General features: G+C 45.8%; 2 protein-coding genes across 4 annotated transcripts; one reads left to right on the top strand and one right to left on the bottom strand.

Moving 5' to 3' along the window:
* Positions 1–57: 57 nt before the first annotated feature.
* On the bottom strand, positions 58–9,376 carry znf384b (zinc finger protein 384 b). Of its 2 annotated transcripts, XM_079758886.1 has the most exons (11): positions 9,221–9,376; positions 8,401–8,468; positions 8,028–8,235; positions 5,547–5,666; positions 4,380–4,540; positions 4,177–4,247; positions 3,077–3,301; positions 1,961–2,128; positions 1,796–1,874; positions 1,509–1,667; positions 58–1,399 (listed from the first exon to the last, which is right to left on the bottom strand). In XM_079758886.1, the coding sequence occupies exons 2-11, from the start codon at positions 8,464–8,466 to the stop codon at positions 917–919; spliced, it is 1,740 nt and encodes a 579-aa protein (XP_079615012.1). In that variant the 5' UTR covers positions 8,467–8,468; positions 9,221–9,376; the 3' UTR covers positions 58–916. The 2 variants fall into 2 exon arrangements, with proteins under 2 accessions (XP_079615012.1, XP_079615013.1); XM_079758887.1 differs by lacking the exon at positions 3,077–3,301 and having other exon boundaries at positions 9,221–9,375.
* Positions 9,377–9,423: 47 nt separating this feature from the next.
* On the top strand, positions 9,424–21,978 carry LOC307092038 (WD repeat-containing protein 91 homolog). 2 transcript variants are annotated; one of them, XM_079758909.1, is made up of 13 exons: positions 9,424–9,544; positions 11,473–11,591; positions 12,131–12,414; positions 12,798–12,921; positions 13,988–14,109; positions 17,910–17,996; positions 18,245–18,334; positions 19,031–19,119; positions 19,918–20,140; positions 20,395–20,517; positions 20,741–20,906; positions 21,142–21,236; positions 21,367–21,977. In XM_079758909.1, the coding sequence occupies exons 2-13, from the start codon at positions 11,578–11,580 to the stop codon at positions 21,453–21,455; spliced, it is 1,506 nt and encodes a 501-aa protein (XP_079615035.1). In that variant the 5' UTR covers positions 9,424–9,544; positions 11,473–11,577; the 3' UTR covers positions 21,456–21,977. The 2 variants fall into 2 exon arrangements, with proteins under 2 accessions (XP_079615035.1, XP_079615034.1); XM_079758908.1 differs by lacking the exon at positions 9,424–9,544 and adding an exon at positions 9,839–10,100 and having other exon boundaries at positions 21,367–21,978.
* Positions 21,979–23,103: the final 1,125 nt, after the last annotated feature.

Raw genomic sequence — 23,103 nt, 5'->3', positions numbered from 1 at the left:
ACAACAATCTGATATTAAAACCATAGAAATTAAGAATTCCCGACACAAAGATTAGAGCAATTAGATTGCATTTTTTATTTAAATCATAGCCAGAGAAAAACACAAATTTCAGATGTGCCAATGCGTTTGAATATATAAACATAGGTATATTGGAAGTATAACAGCATTGATAACAATGTTATTCTCAGAACATACAAACAAAAAATATTACATGGATCATAACCTGGATTATCACTTCTGCCATGTTCACGTGAAGTATAAAGGACTGTGACTGCATACAAATAGATTATATGGATTAACATTTTATTTTGACATACAAACATACTGTATATACCGGTTTGTATATATCTAGATATAGTTTTAGATGATCTTTTTTGTCTTCCCACAAATGGAAATATCTTTATCTACTTCCCTTTTAAGTGAATGATAATACAAAAAGAAATCATACATTGGGCATATATTTTTAGAAGATGGTAGAAGTAATGGCATTCTTGTAAAAACTGCAAGTACTTGTATGAAAGTACAAAAATACTTCCATAATGAACTATCAGTTCCATCACCATAGATAAAAGTATATTAATGATATTTGAATGGAAGAGCAGGAAGAATAAAATAACAAAAGAGAATCGTTCTCTTTTCATGTTCTCTCTTCCGACTGTAAAACCATCATTGTGATGGACAGACGAATACTTGAGTACAGTTTTACATACGCTTCCTACACATAATTCAGGGTTAGGGTCAGGAAAATTCAAAGAAGTCAGGCAAAAAAAACCAACGTAAACTCCATTCCCCCAAACCGGTTTCATCTACCTCCACCATGTTGTGGCACAGCCTTCCAATTCGATTATTGCTTGTATCCATCAGACTCTATTTTTCCTTTTTTGACCACACCTCCCATTGTCCCTTTCACAACTCTTCAGGAGTTGAGGTGCTCCACTTGAATGGTTGACGTGGCCACAGAGTGACAAAGTTCTTTGTGGGCAGCCAGGTCAGCCACACTGACTGGTTTGTACTGGATGTCACCGGCGGTCACTGTCTTGTACTGATGGAGGTTGAAGGGGCAGGGCACACCTTCCGACTGGGAGTAGTTGCCCTGGTTCTGCCCCCCCTGTCCTCCACCACCACCAACTCTGGGCCCACCCGGCCTCGCTGACCCATTGTCAGCATTCTCCCCGCGTCTCTGACCGCCAGCCTGGCCTTGATTCTGTTGGTTCTGTTGGTTCTGCTGGGCCTGCTGGTTCTGCTGAGCCTGCTGGTTCTGCTGGGCCTGCTGGTTCTGCTGGGCCTGCTGGTTCTGCTGGGCCTGCTGGTTCTGCTGGGCCTGCTGAGCCGCCGCCACCGCTGAGGCCGTGAGTTGGTCGGGGTTGTGTTTCTGCATGTGTTTGACCAGATACGTCTCCTGAGGTAAGGATGAGGACAGGAAGAACAGGGTTGACAGTGATTACACTCTCAAGCCGGTCACATTTCCTGATGCGGAGAGGACATGACCATATGGATATTGTCCTTACCGAAGTGTAGGTGCGGTTGCAGAGACCACACGAGTAGAGCTTGGCATGTTTCACCGTGTGTGTGGATAGGTGCACCTCAAGGGTAGCTGCATCCGTGTATCCCTTATTACAGTTGGGGCACTTGTAAGGTTTGTCCTTGTTGTGCTGCCGTCGGTGGGACTGAGTGGAAGACACAGCCTGTTAAACAAACTGAACCAAACCAATAGTATTCAAGCAGCAGTGTTCCGTTGCATGGCCAACAGCCTCGGACCATGCGTGACGTGTGGAGCCCAGTGGGCTTTTCTCACCTGTAGGTTGGAGAGTTGTGTGAAGGATTTCTCACAGCCCGGATGGATGCACTTATAGGGCCGGTCTCCGGTGTGGATCCTAAACTCATAAACAAAAGTTTTTTGTTTTTTTTCTTCATTTGACCACAGATTGCCACGGAAACCCAATCCAGGTGATTGACTTACCGGTTGTGCTGCTGCAGGTGGCTGAGCTGTCTGAAGTTCTTTTGGCAGAAGGAGCAGGAGTAGGGTTTCACGCCTGTATGGATGCGCATGTGCTGGGCCAGGTAGCTTGAGTTGGCAAACGACTTGGTGCAGTGGGGACACTTGTGGGGCTTGGACTCTGTGTGGTTCCTGATAGAGGGAATCAATGACAAAAGTGGGTTCATGTGAGGAAAAGAGCTATATCTACATATACAATTACTTTGATTTTGTGCTTTATAGTTAATAGTGTCAAATAAATAAAGTCAGTTTGGGCAACGAAATGCAATGATCCCAATTGTTCTTCTTCAATTAAGCCAAACTTAAATATATTGACCCGCATATACACAGGAGCATGTTACATACATTTATGTCACTTGGAATGGACAAGTGCAGTTCACATAAATGTGAACAAAAATGAGGAACAGAAACACAATTTTACAGAAGAATAGCAGAGGGGGAAGCCAAACAGCATTTTGATGGCAGTGCTAAGAATAATTCACATGGACACCAGCCTTGATGAAAATTGTTAAAGTATTACCGATAAAAAAGGTTTTAATGCAAACACAAGGTAAAATTGGCATTCAAAGAAACACAAGTCAGTTTGAGGGCAACATGTTGGAGAATGCGTGTTAAAAAGCATAAGACAGATGCCAGAACATGCTGAGATAATAGGTAAACAGGGTGATCTCAAAGCAAGTTAAACACAAGACACAAGTGCACATGCAAAATGTCATGGAAGCACACGCACAGAAAGAGACCGGCATTGTTAACTATGCATTGTACAAAACAATATGTCAGAACTGAAAGCACTGGAATAGCAATGTGTAGCCTACAATGTGTGCTGAATTACAAGGGGGAAATACTCAATTGTCAAAGGTTCCAATTTGAATCCCAATGTCCAACACTTTTTCTGAAGGTCTTTGTCTGAAGACAAATGCTTGTCATGCATACTAAGTGAAGACACACACACACGCAATCAGGGTTCTGTGCCTCTATAAAAAGGTGGACTTTGGGGAAGGAGTACGATTTGCAGGCTGATCAGGGGGAGGGAAGTGGAAGAAGGGTAGTTGGATTGTGGGGGTGGGGTTTCTGCAGTACCGTGTGTGCTGCTGTAAGTGACTGAGCTGCCTGAAAGATTTCTGGCAGTAGGAGCAGGTGTAGGGCTTGGCCCCGCTGTGGATGCGGATGTGCTGGGCCAGGTAGCTGGAGTTGGCGAATGACTTGGCGCAGTGGGGACACTTGTGAGGCTTGGCCTCTGTGTGCGACTTGGAGTGGATCTGCATGTCTGACTTACTGAAGAAGGTCGCCGCACACATCCGGCACCTACAGGCGAAGACACACAGAGACGGGAGGGGCAGGATGGAAGGGCAAGGAAGAAAGAGTAGAGGATCCACACAGAAACGCAAATACAGACATGGAGAGGGGGGCCATCGAGAAAGTATGGAAAGCGAAGAAGAAGAGGGAAAAAAAGACAGACAAAAGGTTGTTGTTGGAAGTGGGCAAGGAAATTAAGAGAATCAACCCACAAGATAGAAAGGACACGACAACGCAAGGATAGAAAATAACAAATAACAAATATAACAAACGAAGATAAGAGTGTGAATGACATGAGCAGGGGAAACACAGGGAAGGTTTGAGAGGACTGAAATCAGTGCACAGCGAAGCGAAAGATAGGTAGGTGCTCCAACAGTGAAGGAGAGAACGACACTACAATGGCAGACGACAGGTCCTAAAACTAGAAGAGCATGCTGTGTAATGACTGAGGTGGAGGCGAAAGACGACAGCAATAAGGGTAAGAAAGCGTGTGTGAGGCTAGCCTGAAGCAAAAAAAAAAAAAAGCGTTTTATGAAGCAGACAGAACACGCGGAGCATTCTGATGGAAAGCTCAATTAACCAATCAATCAGCTTTTGCTGCCGTGGAGGAGAGGGAGAAATGTTCTGCCAAACATGCGATGATGCATCAGTGGTTAGAAGTGCTGTCTGTTTGTGTGTGAGCGTTTTTGTGTGTGTGTGTAAGATGCCAACATCCAGCAGTTCACCTTGCATATATGGAAGCCCTCGCCAGACATCTCTATGTTAATTTGGCCAAACATAGGACGCATGGACATGTGCACTCTCATTTCAGAGCTTAAAACATGAGACACACGTGGCTTGCAAAGGAAGTCGTTATTATTTTACATTTTAGAGGGACGTCTTACCTGTACGTTTTGGTGCCATCTTTCGTGCGGTCCTCGTCCTCGTTTGACAGGTCGTAGGGGTCTCCATGGTGCTGCAAAGACATTACCCAATAAGTTCCATGTCATTGTAGGACATCATTTTGTAGTTTTATTGCATTCAGGTGTACGACTACAAAATGTCTGCATGTGTACATCTCTTTTGATTAAAAAAAATGTATTTTTACCTGACCAGTAGCCGAAAGGTGTGCCAGTATGAGGGTTTCGTTGGGATGTCCAGCACCACCACCTATTCTAGGCACCGACATTGTTACCTTCTTCTTCCTCCCTCGTTTTGAAGGGGTTGGCATGACTACGACGTGGGACGTTTCGTCCCCATCCTTTTTATCTAATGGAATGTCAACAACAGAAGGGTTAGAAACACACAACCCCAATTAGGAAACAATGCAATGTTTCCATGAAATTTGGCCACGTCAATTAACAGACATGTATACTGTACTTCCAGGTTCTCAATGTATCTTAAAAAGATTTGGATTTGGTAGAATCTAGCAACGAGGTTGCAGATTGCTGGCCACTTAATAACCCCCCCACCCATCCCTTTCCAACGACGTGGGGAGAAGCTACGGTGTACTGTACTGGACTGTACAGTTATAAAGTGTTCTAGGGTTACGAAAACAATTCAGATTTTCATGGGATTATATAATAATTAAACAAACAATAATATATTCCCTTTCAGCCGGTTTTGCTAGATGCCACTGAATAATACACACTGGACCTTTAAAATGTGTCAAAAATATTAAAAAGTAAGAGGTCATTAAATAATACAACAATGCTATGGGATGATGCCTTCTTGGTGACTGTCCTTATTGTCAATGCAGAAAGCAACACAAAGCAGTTTGTTGACGTCATTCCAATGTCCCAGCTGTAAGAGTGAGTCTGTGTGGATGTGTGCGTTTGTGATGAAAAAAATAATCAGCCAATAAACATTGGCTGAAGTGGATATGTCTGCAAGTCTACAAGCAAGGCTGCAAGACAGTTGAAGGAATCAACACAACTAAGAAGTCAGTCGATTGGCATGGCCTTTGTATCAGACTTCGTGGCTAAAGTGGCAATGCAAATGCCAACTAACTTAACAACATTCAGTCAGAGAGAGGAAAGAAGGCCTCCCTAGGTACAGGGAGAATGTATACAATACATTTTAAATTGACTAGTAATTATATAAACAAGGTTAATCATTTTTTTATATAATTGTATATTATTGTTATAATTGATATTTCCACGGCAGTTATTGTCCTTATTGTCAGTGCAGAAAGCAACGCAATGCAGTTTTTCTACATAATTCAAATGAGTCCCCGCTGTATGTGTGAATCTGTGTGTTTGCGTGTGTTTGTTACCTGCATTGGCAGCATGTAGAGCTGACACTATCATGGTGGTGGTTGGATGGCCAGAGACAAAGGACTGTGAGGAGGTGGGCGAGACCAGTGTTCCCTGAGGGGTGGTGATAACCAGACCAGCTACACGGGGGAAACAAGAGAATCAAATGTCAGTATTGCCCACGAGAGCCTAGGAGTGTGTTGACATGCAAGCCATACGTGAATAATACGTTTATGGTAACAAAAACGTAATTGGTAACGTGTTTACATGCTGTCTGGAAATGTGATGACAGGTCAATATAAATATTATTAGGGTGCCAAGCACAAAGTGTGCAGGCAACCTATTGTGATTGTTTGTGTTTTTATTATTATTCCGCCACGTTTGACTTACACAGCCTAAACCGTTCGCACGCTTTTCATGAAACTTACTGCAGCTGTAGAGACTGACTCAAGATTAACAGAGAGCAAATCTTGCACTAATTGGCTCAAAGGTGGCGCTATAGTAGCAGTCCAAAAATGCAAACTTTGAACAAACATCTCATAAACGCTTTGACGTAGAGTCATGAAACTTTGTTCACACATGCATATCCTCCTGTTGAACATATACGCCTCAAGAACCTATGACTTTATTTGGATAGATCTACGACTATCTCGAACTTTTTTAAAAACACTCAATTCCCTAATGATCCTAGGTATTTTCACTTAGACAAAAATCCTTTAGCACATAACAGCTTAGGACCAATTTCTTCAATCTGACATAAAGGGATGTCTGTAAAACAAAGATTAAAGCACCTAGGAGCCATTGAATTCTAAAAAGGCTGTGGTTTAAAACGCGTGTAGACTTAAATGCTTATATCAACATTAAAATGGACTCCTATGATCATGAGTCCAATACAAAATAATATGTTGAATCTTGTTCAGAATCTAATTCTGAACAAGATAGATTCAACATATTTTCAATTAGGGGGTGGCATAGAAATGGGCGTGGCATGTGACTAAAATCACCACAGTTCATAGACGGAATGTTTGATTTGAGCGGGACCAAACTAGTGGATGTTGGGGACCAAAGGTCCAACTGATCAAGTAAAATGGGCATGTTGAGAAAACAACATGGCCGACAGAGGCTCAAAATCATCCAAAATTAACTTAATGCCAAAAGAAAAGGTTAACTTAAACCAATCATCATCAAAATTGGTGGTCAAAGGCACATGGGTCAAGATGAAACCCTCCAAATTGTATCCATATCGGGCAATAGGGAGCGGTAAAACAATTAACTGAAAATGCAGACTTTGGACAGACATATTTTCTGACCTTTTTCTTCTACAGTCATGAAATCCTGTAGGCATTTGCTCGGCTTTAGGCTTGGCACCCGTAAAATGCTGCATGCAGCTTTAATTTTGGTTTGATTTGTTACGCCTTGTTCATAATACATGCGTCTGTCGACGGATCTCATTGACTTTGCATGGGGCGCTCGCGAAATGCATTGTGGGTCCGTCCGTCCATTAGGCTCCGTGGTCTGCGTCAAAAAGTTGAGGAATGTTCACCTTTTCAGGCAGCGGCGGATCCGTCGGCCAATCAGATCGCGGTTATGCAAATACATTCCACGCATTTCCTGGATCCATTTTGCAATAACAAGCAGGAAGAAGCAGGAAAAATCTGACCGTTATATTTTTTTAAAGAAATGTGGAATGATGGGATTATTTTTAGCAACCTGTTGTTTGTGTCATCTTTTGTATTTATATCCACACATCAGCTTTGTAGCTGGAAGCGATTTGATTGGCTGCAGTATGCGTCTACACAGACTAGTCCCCTATACGTCAGACACGCCCTCGGTCATCCGTTGACGGACGCATGTAGTGTGAACAAGGCGTGACCGAGCCTGGCTCCTCACTGTGGTTGGTTGGCTTTGGTCACATTTCCGCTGATTATTAATCAAGAATAGGGAATCTTTCTTCAATAGACTGAAGGATTTTGATCCAACTATGTGTAACAATCTCCATGCTATACGCCACCTCGGTGGCTGTCGCACTCCACCTAGGTGGCTTTTACTGGACTCCTCCATAACCAGGACACAGGGTGGTGGTGGTGGAGGATCCGGTTTATTGCCAAAGTTGAGTATAATGATACAGCGCAGGAGGTGTAACTACTGCTGTGCTGTAGATCTCCCCGAGTGCATGTGGAGATGGCTGGTTGAACCTGTGCACATTGATTAGATTAGTCAATGCATAACAGGCATGCAGCCTCCCCCAGCCCCAGAGCCTAATCAGTCTGACTCAGGCCAGGAGAAGCTGCTTAAACCGGCCATCATCCACAGACACTCCACACTGTGTTTTCCATTTATTTTGCTAATGTGCAATAAATACTCTATGTGAATCCAAAACCAATTTTGCTTAACTTAATACCGTTATTGAGCAAAAACACGATATGCATCGCCTTTCATACCCAGGTAAACATATTACATGACACATTGATCACATGTCCTGTGAGAGGAGTGAAACTCACCAGCCGTCATGAGGCCCCCGGACGGGACGGGGACCACGGTGATGTTCTGGGTGCTGTGAGGCGTGTGGAGGTGTCCCCCGCCCTGCCCCCCTCCATCTTTAGGACCAGGGATGGCGAGCACAGCGGTCTGATAGTGGGAGGACGGAGGGAAGGAACCACCCTTCTCCGATTGCTCCTTCATCTTGTTAAGGAACATCGCATTCTCAATCTGTATGCACAAATATTACGGGGATGTTAATGACAAACACTCGTGACATTGATGATGTGTACATGCCATTCTTGAAAGTGATGCTTTAAAATCATATAAGCAATGTATCTGGTAAGATTATGTAATAGCTTAGTATATACACAACTATTTTCTTCCTCATCTTACCTGTCCTTGCACGGTGGGAATAGGAGACCAGAAGTAGGACGAATTGAAGTGAGAGTCTTCCATCATTTCTGAAACAGGGACACAACCATACACTTGTCTTTATTTCCAACCCACAACTATATAAACTCATTAAATATGCGCATGTCAACCACACCAAAAACAGCAACCTCAACTACAACCTTAAATTGTTCATTTGTGGGCAAAGAATAAACGTGCTTATTCAATCTGAATGCTCAAAGTGCGAGTGTAGTGACAATTTCCAGTGACATATCTATGTATATGTATAACACATATACAATAGTACAATACTAATATATTGCAAATAGAAAAAAATTGGCGCTATGGATTCCATACATTCACTACAGCTAAAATAGTGAACAAGGGAATGTGCACTACCATACAATCGCTCTGTAATACATTAATACTTTTTTTTGTCTCCCGCCGTTGTGTAATATACCAAGCGGATTCGAAATACAAGGGAGAAGCGAAACAAAATGCACTTGAGTGTTTACAATAAGCTATGGTCCTCGACACCATTTCGACTGCATGAGTCCTATATATACGTGCTAGATAGCAGACATTGTTAATTAAACGTTTGGCTGAGGGCTATTAGTGCCTCTCTGGCGCGCTCTTGCTTAGAAAAGAATAACAAGCAAAGAAAAAAAGCTGAACGATAAAAAAAACCAAAGAGATGATGCAGAAAAAACCAAAAGACAATCTCACAGACTTCCGGCTGTCGAGACGGGGTGGAGAGTGGCTGGAGCAAGTCGTGCAATTTGGCACAAAATACTATCACTGCATGAGAAATATTGGTATTTACCGCTAATAGTCACTCCGTCCCCCTTCCCGGAGTTCCCGAAGACGGGAATAAATTGAAATCTGTACAAAAATCGGTGTAATTTCAGCAGATCGGCGAGTTTTTTTTCCCCTTCGATTTTTTTTATTTTTTTTCTTTCTCGTGGAGCAGCTGGTTTGGTCTGCGCTCCACTTCCGCCGACTGAGGTCGCAGCACAAAAGAATGTGCGGACGTGTGCACGTAATTTCCGGCAAGTGAGGTCAAAGATGTGGTCCAAAATCAAGACGTACGCTTTGATTGGTCATTAGTTTAGGAATTCCAATGCGGGATCATACACCTTAACAAATTGTGAGTGGCTGTACGAATTGTATTTCGATTATATCTTATTTATTCTATGGCTAAATCAGAAGAGCTATCGAAGGGATCCACGGTGGTTCTGAACCACTACATTTTCTTTATTTATAAACGCTCTATATCATGTATTTGTGACAGTTTATGATCAATACAGGTGAAATATTACAAATACATAAAAAAATAATCGCAGGTACTTTATTAGTGTATTTCCTGGTCAGCCCGCGGGGTGTCGCTGTAGGGCGGTTATGGCCCACCTTCCACATCCGGCCACAGTCGGCGACACGTCGCTCTCCATCTGACCGGAGCCTGATCTGTGTTTACATATTACTCGAAGACTCCTTTATTGACATACAATGTTTTAGTACTTGCAGTGGTGCAATTAATCTCATCTTCAAAAACAGTCTACAAAAATACTCGTTGTTGTGGTTTGTTGTAAAAAAAAAAAAAACAAGGTGTCCAAATGGGAGAGGTGAGGAAGTTACAGAAGAAGTTGAGACAGATTGAGAATTTGGAGATCAAAATCAGTCTTGCCCCCGAAGAAAGATTTAAGGTACAGATATATCTGCTTCTTTCAATGTCCGCTCGTCTTTTAACTCGCAAAGATGTTCAATACATCCCCCCCCCCGCCCCCCGGCTCACACATCTCCAGCCATTATCTTACAGGGAAACGTTGGCGGGCGGATCCAGCATTATGAATTCCTTTATTCCGCTTGACAATAGACACGTAACGTTATACCCACCAGCCAATGAGATGGTGTCTTCTCCTTTTGTGATTTGATCAAGAAACAGAAATCCTTTAGCAAGAATACCTCCGAATTCTGGTTCAGTGAGCCCGTTTCCCATAGGCAAGAATGAAACAATACATAGTTTGGTTAATGGGATGTTGGGGTTTGTCAAATTTAAATGGGAGCTCTTAAAGAAAAATAAAACGACACCAACTGGGCTACAACTCAAATAAGATCTCGATCTCGTCAATGTGTGAAAGTGAAAGATTGAATCACTTCTTCTGGATTAAGATGTAGATCTGGGTCATTTCTCATCTCCACAGGTATTAAAGAGTCTGGAAGACTCCCGCTGCCGACAGTGCACCAACAGTGACATTTGGATCCGTAGAGAATGATCTAAATCATAAATGCACGATCAGAGTCATTTTTAGACTATTTAGTAATTTAACTCTGTTATCCAAAGCGATTTGGTGACTTCAGATGTGTTATTAGGCTCTTGTTCAAGGTTACCTAGAGGGGGTCTACTGGTATTGGGAATCGAACCCAGTACATTCCTGCTGTGATTCAACACCCTGGCCGCTACACTAACGCTAGTTAGTAACGCTTTTACTAAAATGTAATAATATATATATTTTTAAAAAACAAGCCATGAAATTAATATTTACTGACTCACTGACGTCCACTTCCACCTCTGCCATTGGCTTGATGAGAACCAGGAAGCTTGCTGTATCCAAAAGGAATGGCCCAAATATGATTTGGATGTTTTCCTAATTTAAATCACAGTGCTGCTACATTTGAAGTAGGACTATATTATGTGTTCTGAGGGCCTGTTTATTCACACGGTAATAACAGGGACTGGCGTGCCCCCGGATGACACCTCTTCCCCTTCAGTCTCCTACAAATTGACTTTGGCACCATACTTGAGGAAAGTCTCGTGCATATTCCAATATTCACGCCTTGCACTCAAAGTTAACTTTTTCGAATCTGATAGCAATTGCCTTCCACTTAATACCTCAATCACCCAATTTTGAAATGGAATAGCAATATCTATTTGCAAGTTGCACACATAGCATGCATGAAGAACTGAACTCAGGGTTTTTGCTATGCATGTAAACAACTTATTTGAGCCTGTGCCTTGTGGTTTACCACCAGTCTGCTCTCTCCCCCTCGCTTTCTGTCGCTCTCCCCTCCACTCAGATCTCCAGGAAGGCGGAGCTGCGTTCCAGATTGGCTGAGCTCCTGCTGCAGCAGTCTGGCCCGCAGCACACTCTTGGGACCGTAGCAGAAGGAAACAAGGAGAAGATGAAAAGACAAGTGTAAGGAAGTGCAAGGGAGTCATACTGGCTGGGGGGGGGCGGGTGGGTGGGGAGAGAGGCGTCACTCTTCAAAAGATGTTAGGTTTACTTTGAAGACTTTGATATGTGTGTGTTTTTATTTGTGTGTCTCGCCCAAACACAGTGGAGGTCAATTGCTGTCAAAGGTAAACAAGTATATACATTTATTGTCTGCAGCCCACCTGTTAGCGTCCTCGAGGAAGTTCATGTTGCCCTATGTGCACATCTCAAGGAATCCTGCAAAGTTAAGCATGTATATTAAAACTGTGAAACTCAAATCATCTTTAGTAATCAGTCCATGACAAGTTACCTAACCACCTGTGTGGCACAAGTTTCCCCAGACCACAGGTGCATGTGTGTGTGTGTGTTTGTGTGTGTGTGTGTGTGTGTGTGTGTGTGTGTGTGTGTGTGTGTGTGTGTGTGTGTGTGTGTGTGTGTGTGTGTGCGCTGGCGCTCCTACCCACTCACTGTATCCAGTTTGCATGCTAATGCCTCACTCTGCTGTTTGTGCGCTGGCGCAGAGAGGACGCCCCAGAGGACCTTCCATCACAGACGCCCACCGCCTCCAAGATCCCAAAGGGAGAGGGGCAGCTGAAAGCCCCGGCCGCACCAGCGCAGCAGAGTGCCAGCCAGAGGCAGACGGCACCGGGGAGGGATGGGGATGGTGGAGCGTGGGGGAGGCGGCCAGACAAGGGGCCACAGGGGACTAAGGTGCCGGATCCCCAACCGTCGCAGGCAGGGTCAGACGCCGGACCAACGACGCCGACCGGGGACGTCGAAAACCAGCCTCAAGCCGAGCTGCAAGGTGGGCCCCTGGGGAAAGGATAGCTGGAGAGGTGGTCAATACATTCCACTCTGATAAAGGAGTTGTATAGCCGGCAATGAGAAGTGGGAGTCCAATTATCAGACCAAGCGATTGGAGCAAATGAGCTGCTTTTCTGATTTGAACATGTAGGCCTTGAGGGAGGCACCAGAGCTAATAAGCTTTCCTAGCAGGCAGCGTTAAAACCAACAGACAACGCTGGCTTCCCCGGGGACCAGACCCATGTGAGCAAAACGAACGCCGTGCTTCGTAGCAGTGGGCTAATCCATATTGGAAGAGCTCTGGTGTTAGCGTAGCTTAGGCGCCCGATGAGTCACGATTGCTAATTGAGGAAATTATTTTTGTTGATTCTCTCTTTACTCTAGACACAGAGTTTGCCTCCCTGAAAGCGACCTGGGAGAAGACCAAGTTTCGCTTAAGACTATTGGAGGGTCACACCGACATAGTAACCTGCGTGGTTGCTATTGACAACATGGTGATCTCTGGAAGGTAGGCCTGCCAGGGACTTGGTATACATAATGGATCTGCAGGCTGAATAATTCAGTTAATTGCTCTTTTGATATGCTCACTTGCTCACCCTCTTTAAGTATATCTCACTCTCTCGTGGCTCTTATTTGCTTTCATCAAGCTCTCATCTTTTCCTGCTCTCTCCCTCTCTCCTCCTTTTTCTCAAATGCATTTTGCTCACTTGTTTTTGTTTTGCTCCTAATTGTAAATAGCTTGTTTACCTAGTTTGCGCATTTGAGTTTTTATACCCACCTCTCTTTTGTCAATTAATTATCATCTCACTCACTCACTTACCCCTCTCAGTCAATCTCTCTATATGTTTACCCCTCTCAGTCGCTCTCTATATGTTCACCCCTCTCAGTCACTCTCTCTCTATATGTTTCCCGCTCTCAGTCACTCTCTCTATTTGTTTACCCCTCTCAGTCACTATCTCTCTATATGTTTACCCCTCTCACTCTCTCTCTATATATGTATACCCCTGTCTCTCACTCTCTATATGTTTACCCCTGCCTCTAACTCTCTCTATATGTTTACCACTCTCAGTCACTCTCTCTATATGTTTACCCCTCTCACTCTCTCTCTCTTTCTCTCTCTCTCTCTCTCTCTCTCTCAATGTTTACCCCTCTCACTCCCTCTCTATATGTTTACCCCTCTCACTCACTCTCTCTCTATATGTTTACCCCTCTCAGTCACTCTCTCTCTATATGTTTACCCCTCTCAGTCTCTCACTCTATATGTTTACCTCTCTCTGTCACTCACTCTCTCTATATGTTTACCCCTCTGAGTCACTCGCTCTCTCTCTCTCTATGTTCACCCCTCTCACTCTCTCTCTCTATATGCTACCCCTGTCACTCTCTCTCTCTCTATGTTCACCCCTCTCACTCTCTCTCTATATGTTACCCCTCTCAGTCACTCTCTCTCTCTCTCTATGTTCACCCCTCTCACTCTCTCTCTATGTTCACCACTCTCACTCTCTCTCTATGTTCACCCCTCTCACTCTCTCTCTATATGTTCACCCCTCTCTCTCTCTATATGTTACCCCTCTCAGTCGGGACACCACAGTGAAGGTGTGGCACGTCCCGACGGCCACCGAGCAGAGGAACCTGGGAGGACACAGCGGCGGGGTCACCTGTCTGTCAGCCCCTCCGCCGGAGTACTGCAGGAAGCTAGGTGAGACACACACGCACACACGCACACGCACACACACACACACACACACACACACAGCCTAGGGATGAGTAATGGCCACCGGCTTGTCGTGTTATATAATTATAGCAGTAGTTCATCAAATGAGCCCCCACAGAGCGGGAACCCCGGGGAGCCGTCTGTCTGTCTGGAAGTATGTGGAGGAGCATGCATTTCATCCCCTCAACTCCACTACATTTATTAAACCTCTCTGTCTCAATCTCCTCTTACTGCACCCCCCTTCTGTATTTTTCCAACACCTCCTCCCCTTTGGTGAGGCACCTGATGCGAAAAGAGAGTGTAAAAACAATACAGCTGCTAAGAACTGCAACCCTTAATTAGCACGAAGGCTACCGTTAGCCTGATAATGATCTGGCATTTGGAGAAAAGATGGTATCCAGAACACCTCCTCCCACCGTCGATTATGCAATCAATACTGCCTATGATTAGACAGTATAGATGAGACACCACTGTTTGTGTACGTACGTGTGTGTGTGTGTGTTTGTTTGTGTGTGTCTGTATGTCGGTCTGTGGGTTTCTGTGTGTGTGTGTTTGTGGGTTTCTGTGTATGTGTGTGTTTGTGGGTTTGTGTATGTGGGTGGGTAGTAGCGGGGCCTTCTTACAAGAAATCAAAGTATTCAAAAGGTGTGGGCGCCAGAAAGGCGTAATCACATCAATTGTTTTAATATCATCCTGTTTAGCTCACACCTGGCCTCAACTACGACAAAGAAAACATGAACAATATATTCATTTTTTAACAGATAAACAGCAGATAAGTCCCCAAATAAAGGAAAAGGCAGGAGTGCAGTCTGTATGTTTATGTGGGTTATTGGGGTAAGGCCAAAGCCCAAATGGACTGATAATCTCAATATGGGGTGTGTGTGTGTGTGTGTGTGTGTGTGTGTGTGGAGCTGCAGGTGAGTTGGGGTATGGAGAATGGAGGTGTGTGGCTGAATGTCAGGAACAGGAGTAGTATTGTTTCTGCTTGGGGGGCTTGTTTTGTGTTGGGGGAGCTTCAAAAAGCAGGTCAATGCACTATATACACGTCCATTCCATATGGTCTTTTAAAGAAAGTGTTCATGTATTTTGGTTTGTTTGAAATGGCTACTATGAATGCTTGTTGTGATCTGGGGCCTATTTCAAGTAGCACTAGGATGTGTTTAGGCTTATCCAGAAGTCTGATTTAAGCCAGTGCTTCCCCAAGCTGTTAGGGTCTTCGGTCTCATCAGAGCCGATTTCAGTCTTCAGAAACAAGTTGACTCAATCTCAGATGGATTGAACCTGAAAATGTGTGTCGATGAAAAGCTTCAAAGCCAGAGTCTATCGAACCCTGGAACCGTGATTGATCAGGGACTTCCCAAGACGTCGCTGCTGTGCTTTTATTGGTTGAAGCCTAGTCGCTTCATTTGCAATATGTCACCATAGTTTAAGCGTTTGTCAGACAGTGATTTTAATGGGTCATAAAAATGTCAAAACGTGCAAATAATAGTATATGAATCCATATATTTTGGAAGAAAGGTCAAGATGTAGTTTAGTATGCAGCCTACTGTAGTGACAAACTTTGAATATGCATCTATTTGCATTACAAAATAATCTAGTGTATTAATAAATAATATTAATACTTCATCTTGGCCTAATCTCCCATGGTTTTGTCCTGCGACCTGTGGCGGAGTGCGTCAAAAATACAAGACACCACGGCGAAACCCAAAAAGACCCGCTGCCCATACCCCCAGACCTATCCATCTCTGTCCATCCATAGACACACATACTAGAATATACGCATTAGAATATATATCAATTAATTACTTAAATAGCCTATTGTAGGCATGGGTTAACACTCTTGCAGTCAGTAGTATTTAGTGGCATTTTGTGGAGCGGATTTGGCAGAAATATGATGTGACTTTATGTTTTAATTTGTGTATAGTCCCATGAAAATAAGCATCATTGCGTTTTCTTTGCCCTAGAATGATAACTTTATATCTTCATAGATAGCGGGACTTCCTCCACAGAACCACGATATTGTACCGCTTTGTTCCTACACTAGCCCAGATCGGACAAACGGCTCTAGAGAGGACGTCTTAAATGTTTTTAATCATTATTTCTATTTTACTTTAGCTATGACGTATAGTTTTACAGAAGTAATAACTAAACGCAAATTCTAACTTTATCAAGGAACCTTCTTCATTGAAACCTGTCGTAGACGATGACATTGTTTAGGATTATTACACAGCTTTATTGAAAACTAAATTCTGTTTGATTGGTCAATTATGGCATTCTGTGGTCAGTTATTTCTGAATAGCAGACCACTGCTTTTAATAACAGACTGTAGCTATAGAAAATATATTTTAAAATCAATAAACAAAGACTTTATATATTTTGTGTTCAATTATTCATTTACTTAGTGGTCGTGTAATAATCTGGATACAGCAGTCTAGTCCTTCTTGCCAACTAAAACCTGATGATTCAAGGCCTACCTACTGGCACCTTACAGGCTAGTACAGGCCAACTAAGAGGACCCTTATGAAAGGTAGAGTTGAGGGGAGGATTCAGTTGTGTACAATCCATCCTATTTGGCCAAGGAAAAATGCAGTTTTGGATTTAACCATATCGCCCCTTTCGTTCTCATTGTCTCTACCAAAGAAATGATGGAAAGAAGTAGGAATTGCAGCCCTGGGCCGAGTTATCTCGGGGCTAACCTGCTATGCTGGTTTTCTCCAGGTTCAAGGCATGATAACTGGCCTGAGACTTGTCTGAGCTCGGTATCTGACACCACCGATTCTGACTCAACATATCCGGTTAACCTGAACTCCAGCTTCCTGAAATAGGGCCCTGCTGCTTCAGTCCTCACTCTGCCCACCCAACCCCTGCCCCAGACCGCTTCTTCCCCCGACACACAAGCACGCACGCACTTACGCACACACACACATGGGTCTCCTCATTGGCTGGAGTCTCCCCCACCTTCCCTAGCTTTTGTTTCCCAGTAAAACGGACTCTCCACCATTCCCCTCCACCAGTTAGCTCTGGTCACATGCGTGCTGTTTAGCATTCTGTCACATTCGGTTCACACCATACGCTGTGCATTCACGCCGTGCCCGAGGCGTCTGCGTTACAACGGACCGTTTCACAGGGAGCCAGGCGGGCCCCCTGTCCTGTCTGGGGTCATGGCTGCGAGCGGGGGGCCCCAGCGTGACGGTTCCGCCCCCCTTCACTGAGCTGTGTACTCACCACGGTCAACTGCACGGCCAAACCTGGGTCATCATCGCCGCCCTGGCAGCAGCATGACAGAGTGGGGGGGGGGGGTGTTTACATTTTAGCTTTGGCTTGTGAGGGACAAAGGTGTTGAGAGGGAAATTCAGGATTGAAACGGGCGCCACACATCAGGTTTGTGAAAGTGTGTTTCTTTGTGGACCGCAAGGGTCTTTTCTTTCTCTTTTTCTTTTGGGCATGCTGATTTGGTCGGCCAACTACAAGGTACAGCTGTGCCCGCTGGAACCCAGCGGCGCGCACACGCACACACACCGTACGGACTACACTAAACAGATTACACAAAAACTGGATTCCTCCAAGAACAAACAAAGCGCCCAGCTCGGATCCCCGCAGCACATAATCAAGTTACGCCGCGGCTCCTCCAAAAGCCGTCCCCGCACAATGGAGATGCAGCGGTGTTGGGCGTGTGGTATGTGCTGCGCCGCGGGGTGCCGTGGGCTGTGTTAGAGGGCCGTGTAAAAACATGGAGATCCTGAACTGAAGTGTCGCTGCTCTGTATTCCCCCTCTGTCTGCCCAGCGCGCACCCTGTCTCTGTCGGAGAAGGAACGGTTCATCCTGAGCGGCTCCGCAGACTGCTGTGTGAAAATATGGTCCTTAAGCACAGGTGGGTTGCCATGACAGGTCTCAGCAGCGCATGTGACGCGTGTGTCTGTGTGTGTGTGTGTGTGTGTGTGTGTGTGTGTGTGTGTGTGCTTGTGTGTGTGTGTGTGTGTGTGTTATTCAAGAGAGGAACCAGCAGCCCTAGGGCTCACTCTGGCAGACGGTGATGTGCGTGCGCATCACGATACGTTGAGGCCTGTTTCTGTTCCTCGAGTTGCCAATTAAATCCCTCTTTTGTCCTTGTGCCCTAAGGCCAGTGTGTAAAGTCCATCTACACGTTCAATGCTGTGACGGCTCTCTGCTTTGTGCCTGAGGGACACGGCTACATCATCTCCGGTTCAGGTGTGTTTACGCGTGAATTACATGAATGTGCGCGCACACACACACACACACACCATAATTTAAAACACTGTGCATTTGTGCATCGGTGCATGTGAATGATTTTATGTAGATTGTGTGTGTGTTGGGGGGGGGTTGTTACGTGTAGCTTTGTTTTAAGTGAGACATAAAGACAAGATCATTTAAAATGCTGTGTGCGTTTGTGTGCGTGCCTGTCAATGAGTATTTGTATCAAGTGTGTGTGCAGAGGGGTGGGGGTGCATTCATCGTTTTAAATGAATGCAAATAGAGGGGCGCGAGACGATGTGCACCTGTTTACCGGAACACACGCACATCTGCTTTAAGCAAACGCTGGTTAGCATGCATGGGCTGGCGCCCGGCGCCCCACTCCCCACTGCCCAGTCGGTTAGCAGAGGTGTGGCGGCGGCTGCGGCGTGGCTAGTTATCTTAGTCAGAGAGAGAGGGGCTGACAGGTTAGGCAGCCTTGGTTCAGGTGGGATTAAGTGGGACCTGGAGCAATGTGCTGCCTGTCACACGTCACCCTGTGTTAAGCTCTCTCCCTGTCTCTCATGCCCACGCACACGCTGAGAAACACACACACACACACACACACACACACACACACACACACACACACACACACACACACACACACACACACACACACACACACACACACACACACACACACACACACAGACGGGGGAAAGGTCCAAGGCTGGAGTTGGCAGACGCTGGAGAGCTGCCAGTCCATCAACGCGCACCAGGAAGCAGTGACCTCCATCCAGGTGTGTGTGGGGGGGGTCCGACTTGACTTTCAACTGGCGGGCCGCTGCCCCCCCCCCCCCCCCCCCCCCCCCCCCGAGGCGGAGGGTGGTCAGACTATTTTATTCATATGGAATACTTGTTTTCATTGCTCTCTTCTTTTCTTCTTTGCTTTTTTTTGCCAAATAATGTAAAGTGTTTTTCTTTCATAGAGAGCGCGAGTGAGTGCCTCTTTGGAATACATAATTATTGTTTTGTGTGCAAGCATGCTAATGTGAAAAAAAAACAGGCAGTGTCCCTTTCTCGAGGAAATCAAACCCCTCTTATTTTCAGCCTCTATTTTCTGCTCGCTCTAAATGTGTACCTAGTTTGTTTTCTTTCAAATGAAAAATCAAGCATGTTTGTTAGGATGAAGGCATACCGCCTCAGCCAATTTTAGCGAGCGGACTACTGTACATATTTTCAGTTAAAAGGATTATTATAGAAAGACGTTTTAGCGCGAAGCCCAAGCTGCATATGCACATTTGTACAATTTGCAATCATCAAAAGGAAGCCTAGAGCATTACTGAGCCCCGCTGTTGTTTATCATTTTAAACCCTGGGATCCATCTAAACCCCTAATGTGAACACCCACTGCCTTTTAGAGTACACAATTATGCATACATCCATCCATACAGCCATGCGCACATCTCAACACACTTACAAAGACACACATGTGCATGTGGAGACATAACGCACACGTCCATGCATCCCTGCGGAATGAACTCCCAAGATCTCCATGACAACCCACTCTCTCATGTCCTCCAAAATAAAATCCACCAGGCGCAGGGTCCGCTGGTGTTCAGCGGCTCGGCGGAGGGCGACGTGTGTGTGTGGGAGAACCTGTGCTCGGAGCGCGAGCCCCTGAGGCCGCTGCAGCGCTGGGACAGCCAGGTGACGGGCTGCCGGGGTGGACAGGGGGGCCGCCTGGCCCTCAGCCCCCGGGGGGACCGCCTCTTCCTGGGCCACGGCAGGGCCTTCATCAGGGTCCTCAACTGGAGGACAGGTGTGTAGGAGGGGGGCAGGGGGGAGTGTGTGTGTGTGTGTGAAGACCACAAGCAATCAAGAGATTTCTGCACATGTTTGTGTGTGTGTGTGTGGGAAGACCACAAGCCATCAAGAGATTTCTGCACATGTTTTTGCGTGTGCAGGTGATCACCACATGCGTGCGAGAGATGAAAGGGAAAATCAAGAGGGACGAATATTGCGCGAGAAATTAACACTGCTCTCTTTCCCACAACATCTGTCCAATTACCACAGGAAGCATGTCCAAACTGACCAACCACAGCAGTCTCTCTGGAGTAACAGATTGCATTCATCAGACACCGGGCCTTCTCATTGGCTCCTGCTATGACCTGGCCAACGGCCAGACCACTCTGAACAGTAAGTCGCTGAGTAAACTCGGGGAGCTGAAAGCCCCGAGCTGAAAGCTCCAGACCGAAAGAAGACAATATTCCTGTTCGACCCCACTGCTTATCTTTATCTGATCCCCTCCCCTCTCTTGGGGTGTTTGTGTGTGTTGTATCCGTGTGTGTCTGTGTGTTGAATCTGTGTGCGTGCGTGTCTGTGCGCGTGCGTGTCTGTGTGCGTGCGTGCGCTCCTCCAGTGTTCTCTCTGCCCCAGTGCAGGTACGTGACCTCCCTCACCTCCGCCGATGTTCCCAGAGTGCTGTGCTTCGCGGCGTGGCAGACGGGGAGCGGCGGTCACCGCTGGGTCACGGGGGGTCAGAGCCTGGTGGTGTGGGAGCAGCTGCCCGCCTCCGCCAAGCAGAGGTGGGCCGCACTACGCAGAGCACGCCCGGGATATGGAAAATACACGTCACTCATGACTTAATCATATTCCCCTCATGCATATTCATACAGTGCAGGGTTTTTTCCCTTTTCTCAGGTCAACCGCAGAGTTAATCCCAGAGGTCTGGGGAGGAGGTTTTAAAAAAGAGGGAGAACTTGAGGGTGTGATAACGGCGAGCTCGGCCGCGTTAACCGTTTGTTGGTGTGACGGTTACAGGGGTGATGTCACAGTGCGGCGAGACAGCCGATTGGACGCCACTCTGCTGGAGTCGGAAGGCGACACGGACGGTGATGAAGACGAGGATAGCGACGGTACTTAGAGCTCCCAGCGAGGTTTAATTACCGCCACTGGCAATGTTAATCATTGTGCCCATTGTGAGTACATCAGGAATAAAACCACGGCGATAGGGTCTGACTAACAGGGTCCCCCCCCCAACATTAGATGAAGACGGTGATGAAGAAGAAGACTGCCAATCCCAAGATGCAACTGAGGGGGAGTCAAGCTCCTGGTTCCGCTGTGTCCTTCAGTGAGCCTGAGTTGAAAAACACCAGAGGAAGACGCTGCGCCCGGCAGCGAGGAGGAGGAGGAGGAGGAGGAAGAGGGAGAGAGAGAGAGAGAGAGAGAAAGAGAGAGAGAAAGAGAGAGAGTGAGAGTGAGTGAGTGCCGGAGAGAGTGTGCTGGAGAGAGTGAGAGAGAGGGTGCCTGAGAGAGTAAGAGAGAGTGCCAGAGAGAGAGAGTGTGCCAATGAGAGAGAGAGTGCCAGAGCCAAGAAGGAGAGATAGTGACAGAGACCGCGAGCGCCAGTGAGCTTCAGTGTCTGCGAAGTAAAGAGTGACAGATTGTTGAGTGTTTGATGACACACTGGCAAACATACGGACTGAGAGTGTGAGCGTGAGAGCGTTTGAGTAAGTAACATATTGTTTTAAAGAGTATGCTGGTCATTTTTGTATGTATATGTTGTTTCTCATGCGTTTTACAATAAAACATCCCACTGTGGCTTGCTACCCTCCGGACCAAACGAGTATGTTGTTGTACTTTGTCTCTGCTTTGCCACACCAAACGACGTCTGCAAAACCAAATACGATTTTTGTTGTGTATCTTTAATTTGCTGCTCTTTCTTCCAAAATCTCATCTCCTTCGCTCGCTGCGCGTGGTTTGTGTAAACATAATTTGACAGGTACCCTCCAGTAACCACTCCTTCCAAAATTAAAGTATTATTATAAACGCTGCCCTCCATCTTGTTATTTGCCTCGCAAAATGCATTTTTTTTAGTGCTGGTCCATTTAATTGCCTTAGTAGAAAAGAAAAAAATCCAAAGCATAATTAGCATTTAAATCTCTTTCTACAGTCTCTTGCCCTCACTACATCCTTTTCTCTCCCCTCTCCCTCTCCTCTCTCTCTCTCGCGCTCCTCTCTCTCTCGCGCCCCTATCTCTCCTCTCTCTCTCTCCAACTCTCACAGACTCTACATGTCTCAGTCGCTACGGCAACCAATGCTTTTTTCCCTCACTCGCTCTATATCTCCCCCTTTCTCACTGTCTCCTTCTCTCATTCCCTCTCTCCACAGCCAGAGGTAAGCATGATAACGGATATGTGTCGCTGCTGAGTGTGTGTGCGTCCTGGCATGCCCTTCACCTCCGAGTGTCTAAGTGACATTTATGTGGCATTTAGACTAACTTGTGCTGCCTGGAAGTTGTTTCCTCTGCTCAAAGTGCCATATGGAAGGCTGGCTCTATGCACGCTGGATCTAATGATGATTTATGGGCTGTGCTCAGGTGTCTGTGTGTGTATGTGCGTGTTTACGAGGGGCAGGCAGTGGGTTTGTATCTGTATGTTTTTGATGGCAGATGTGTGTACTGTATTGACATGTGGTGTATAATTGAGCGTTAAATGCTCCTACCCAGAGGTGTGTGTGTTGTTCTGGAATAGGTGGGATGAATGCCACCTACCCTCGTGCTGTATTTACCTGCCAATATGAAAGCTGCCCCCTCCTTCTGTCTCTCTCTGTCTCTCTCTCAGTCTCTCTTGCTCTGTCTCTGCCCTCTCTCTCTCTCTCTCTCCTCTCTGTATCTCTGTCTCTTTGTCTTTGCCCCCTCTCTCTCTCTCTCTCTGTATCTCTTCTCTTCCCTCTCTCTCTCTCTCTCTCTCTCTCTCTCTCTCTCTCTCTCTCTCTCCCCAT

Source organism: Pollachius pollachius, assembly GCF_949987615.1.
Source record: "Pollachius pollachius genome assembly, chromosome: 1".
NCBI lineage: Eukaryota > Metazoa > Chordata > Actinopteri > Gadiformes > Gadidae > Pollachius > Pollachius pollachius.
The sequence above is the reverse complement of the archived record's forward strand: the minus strand, read 5'-3'. Positions and strand labels throughout refer to the sequence as shown.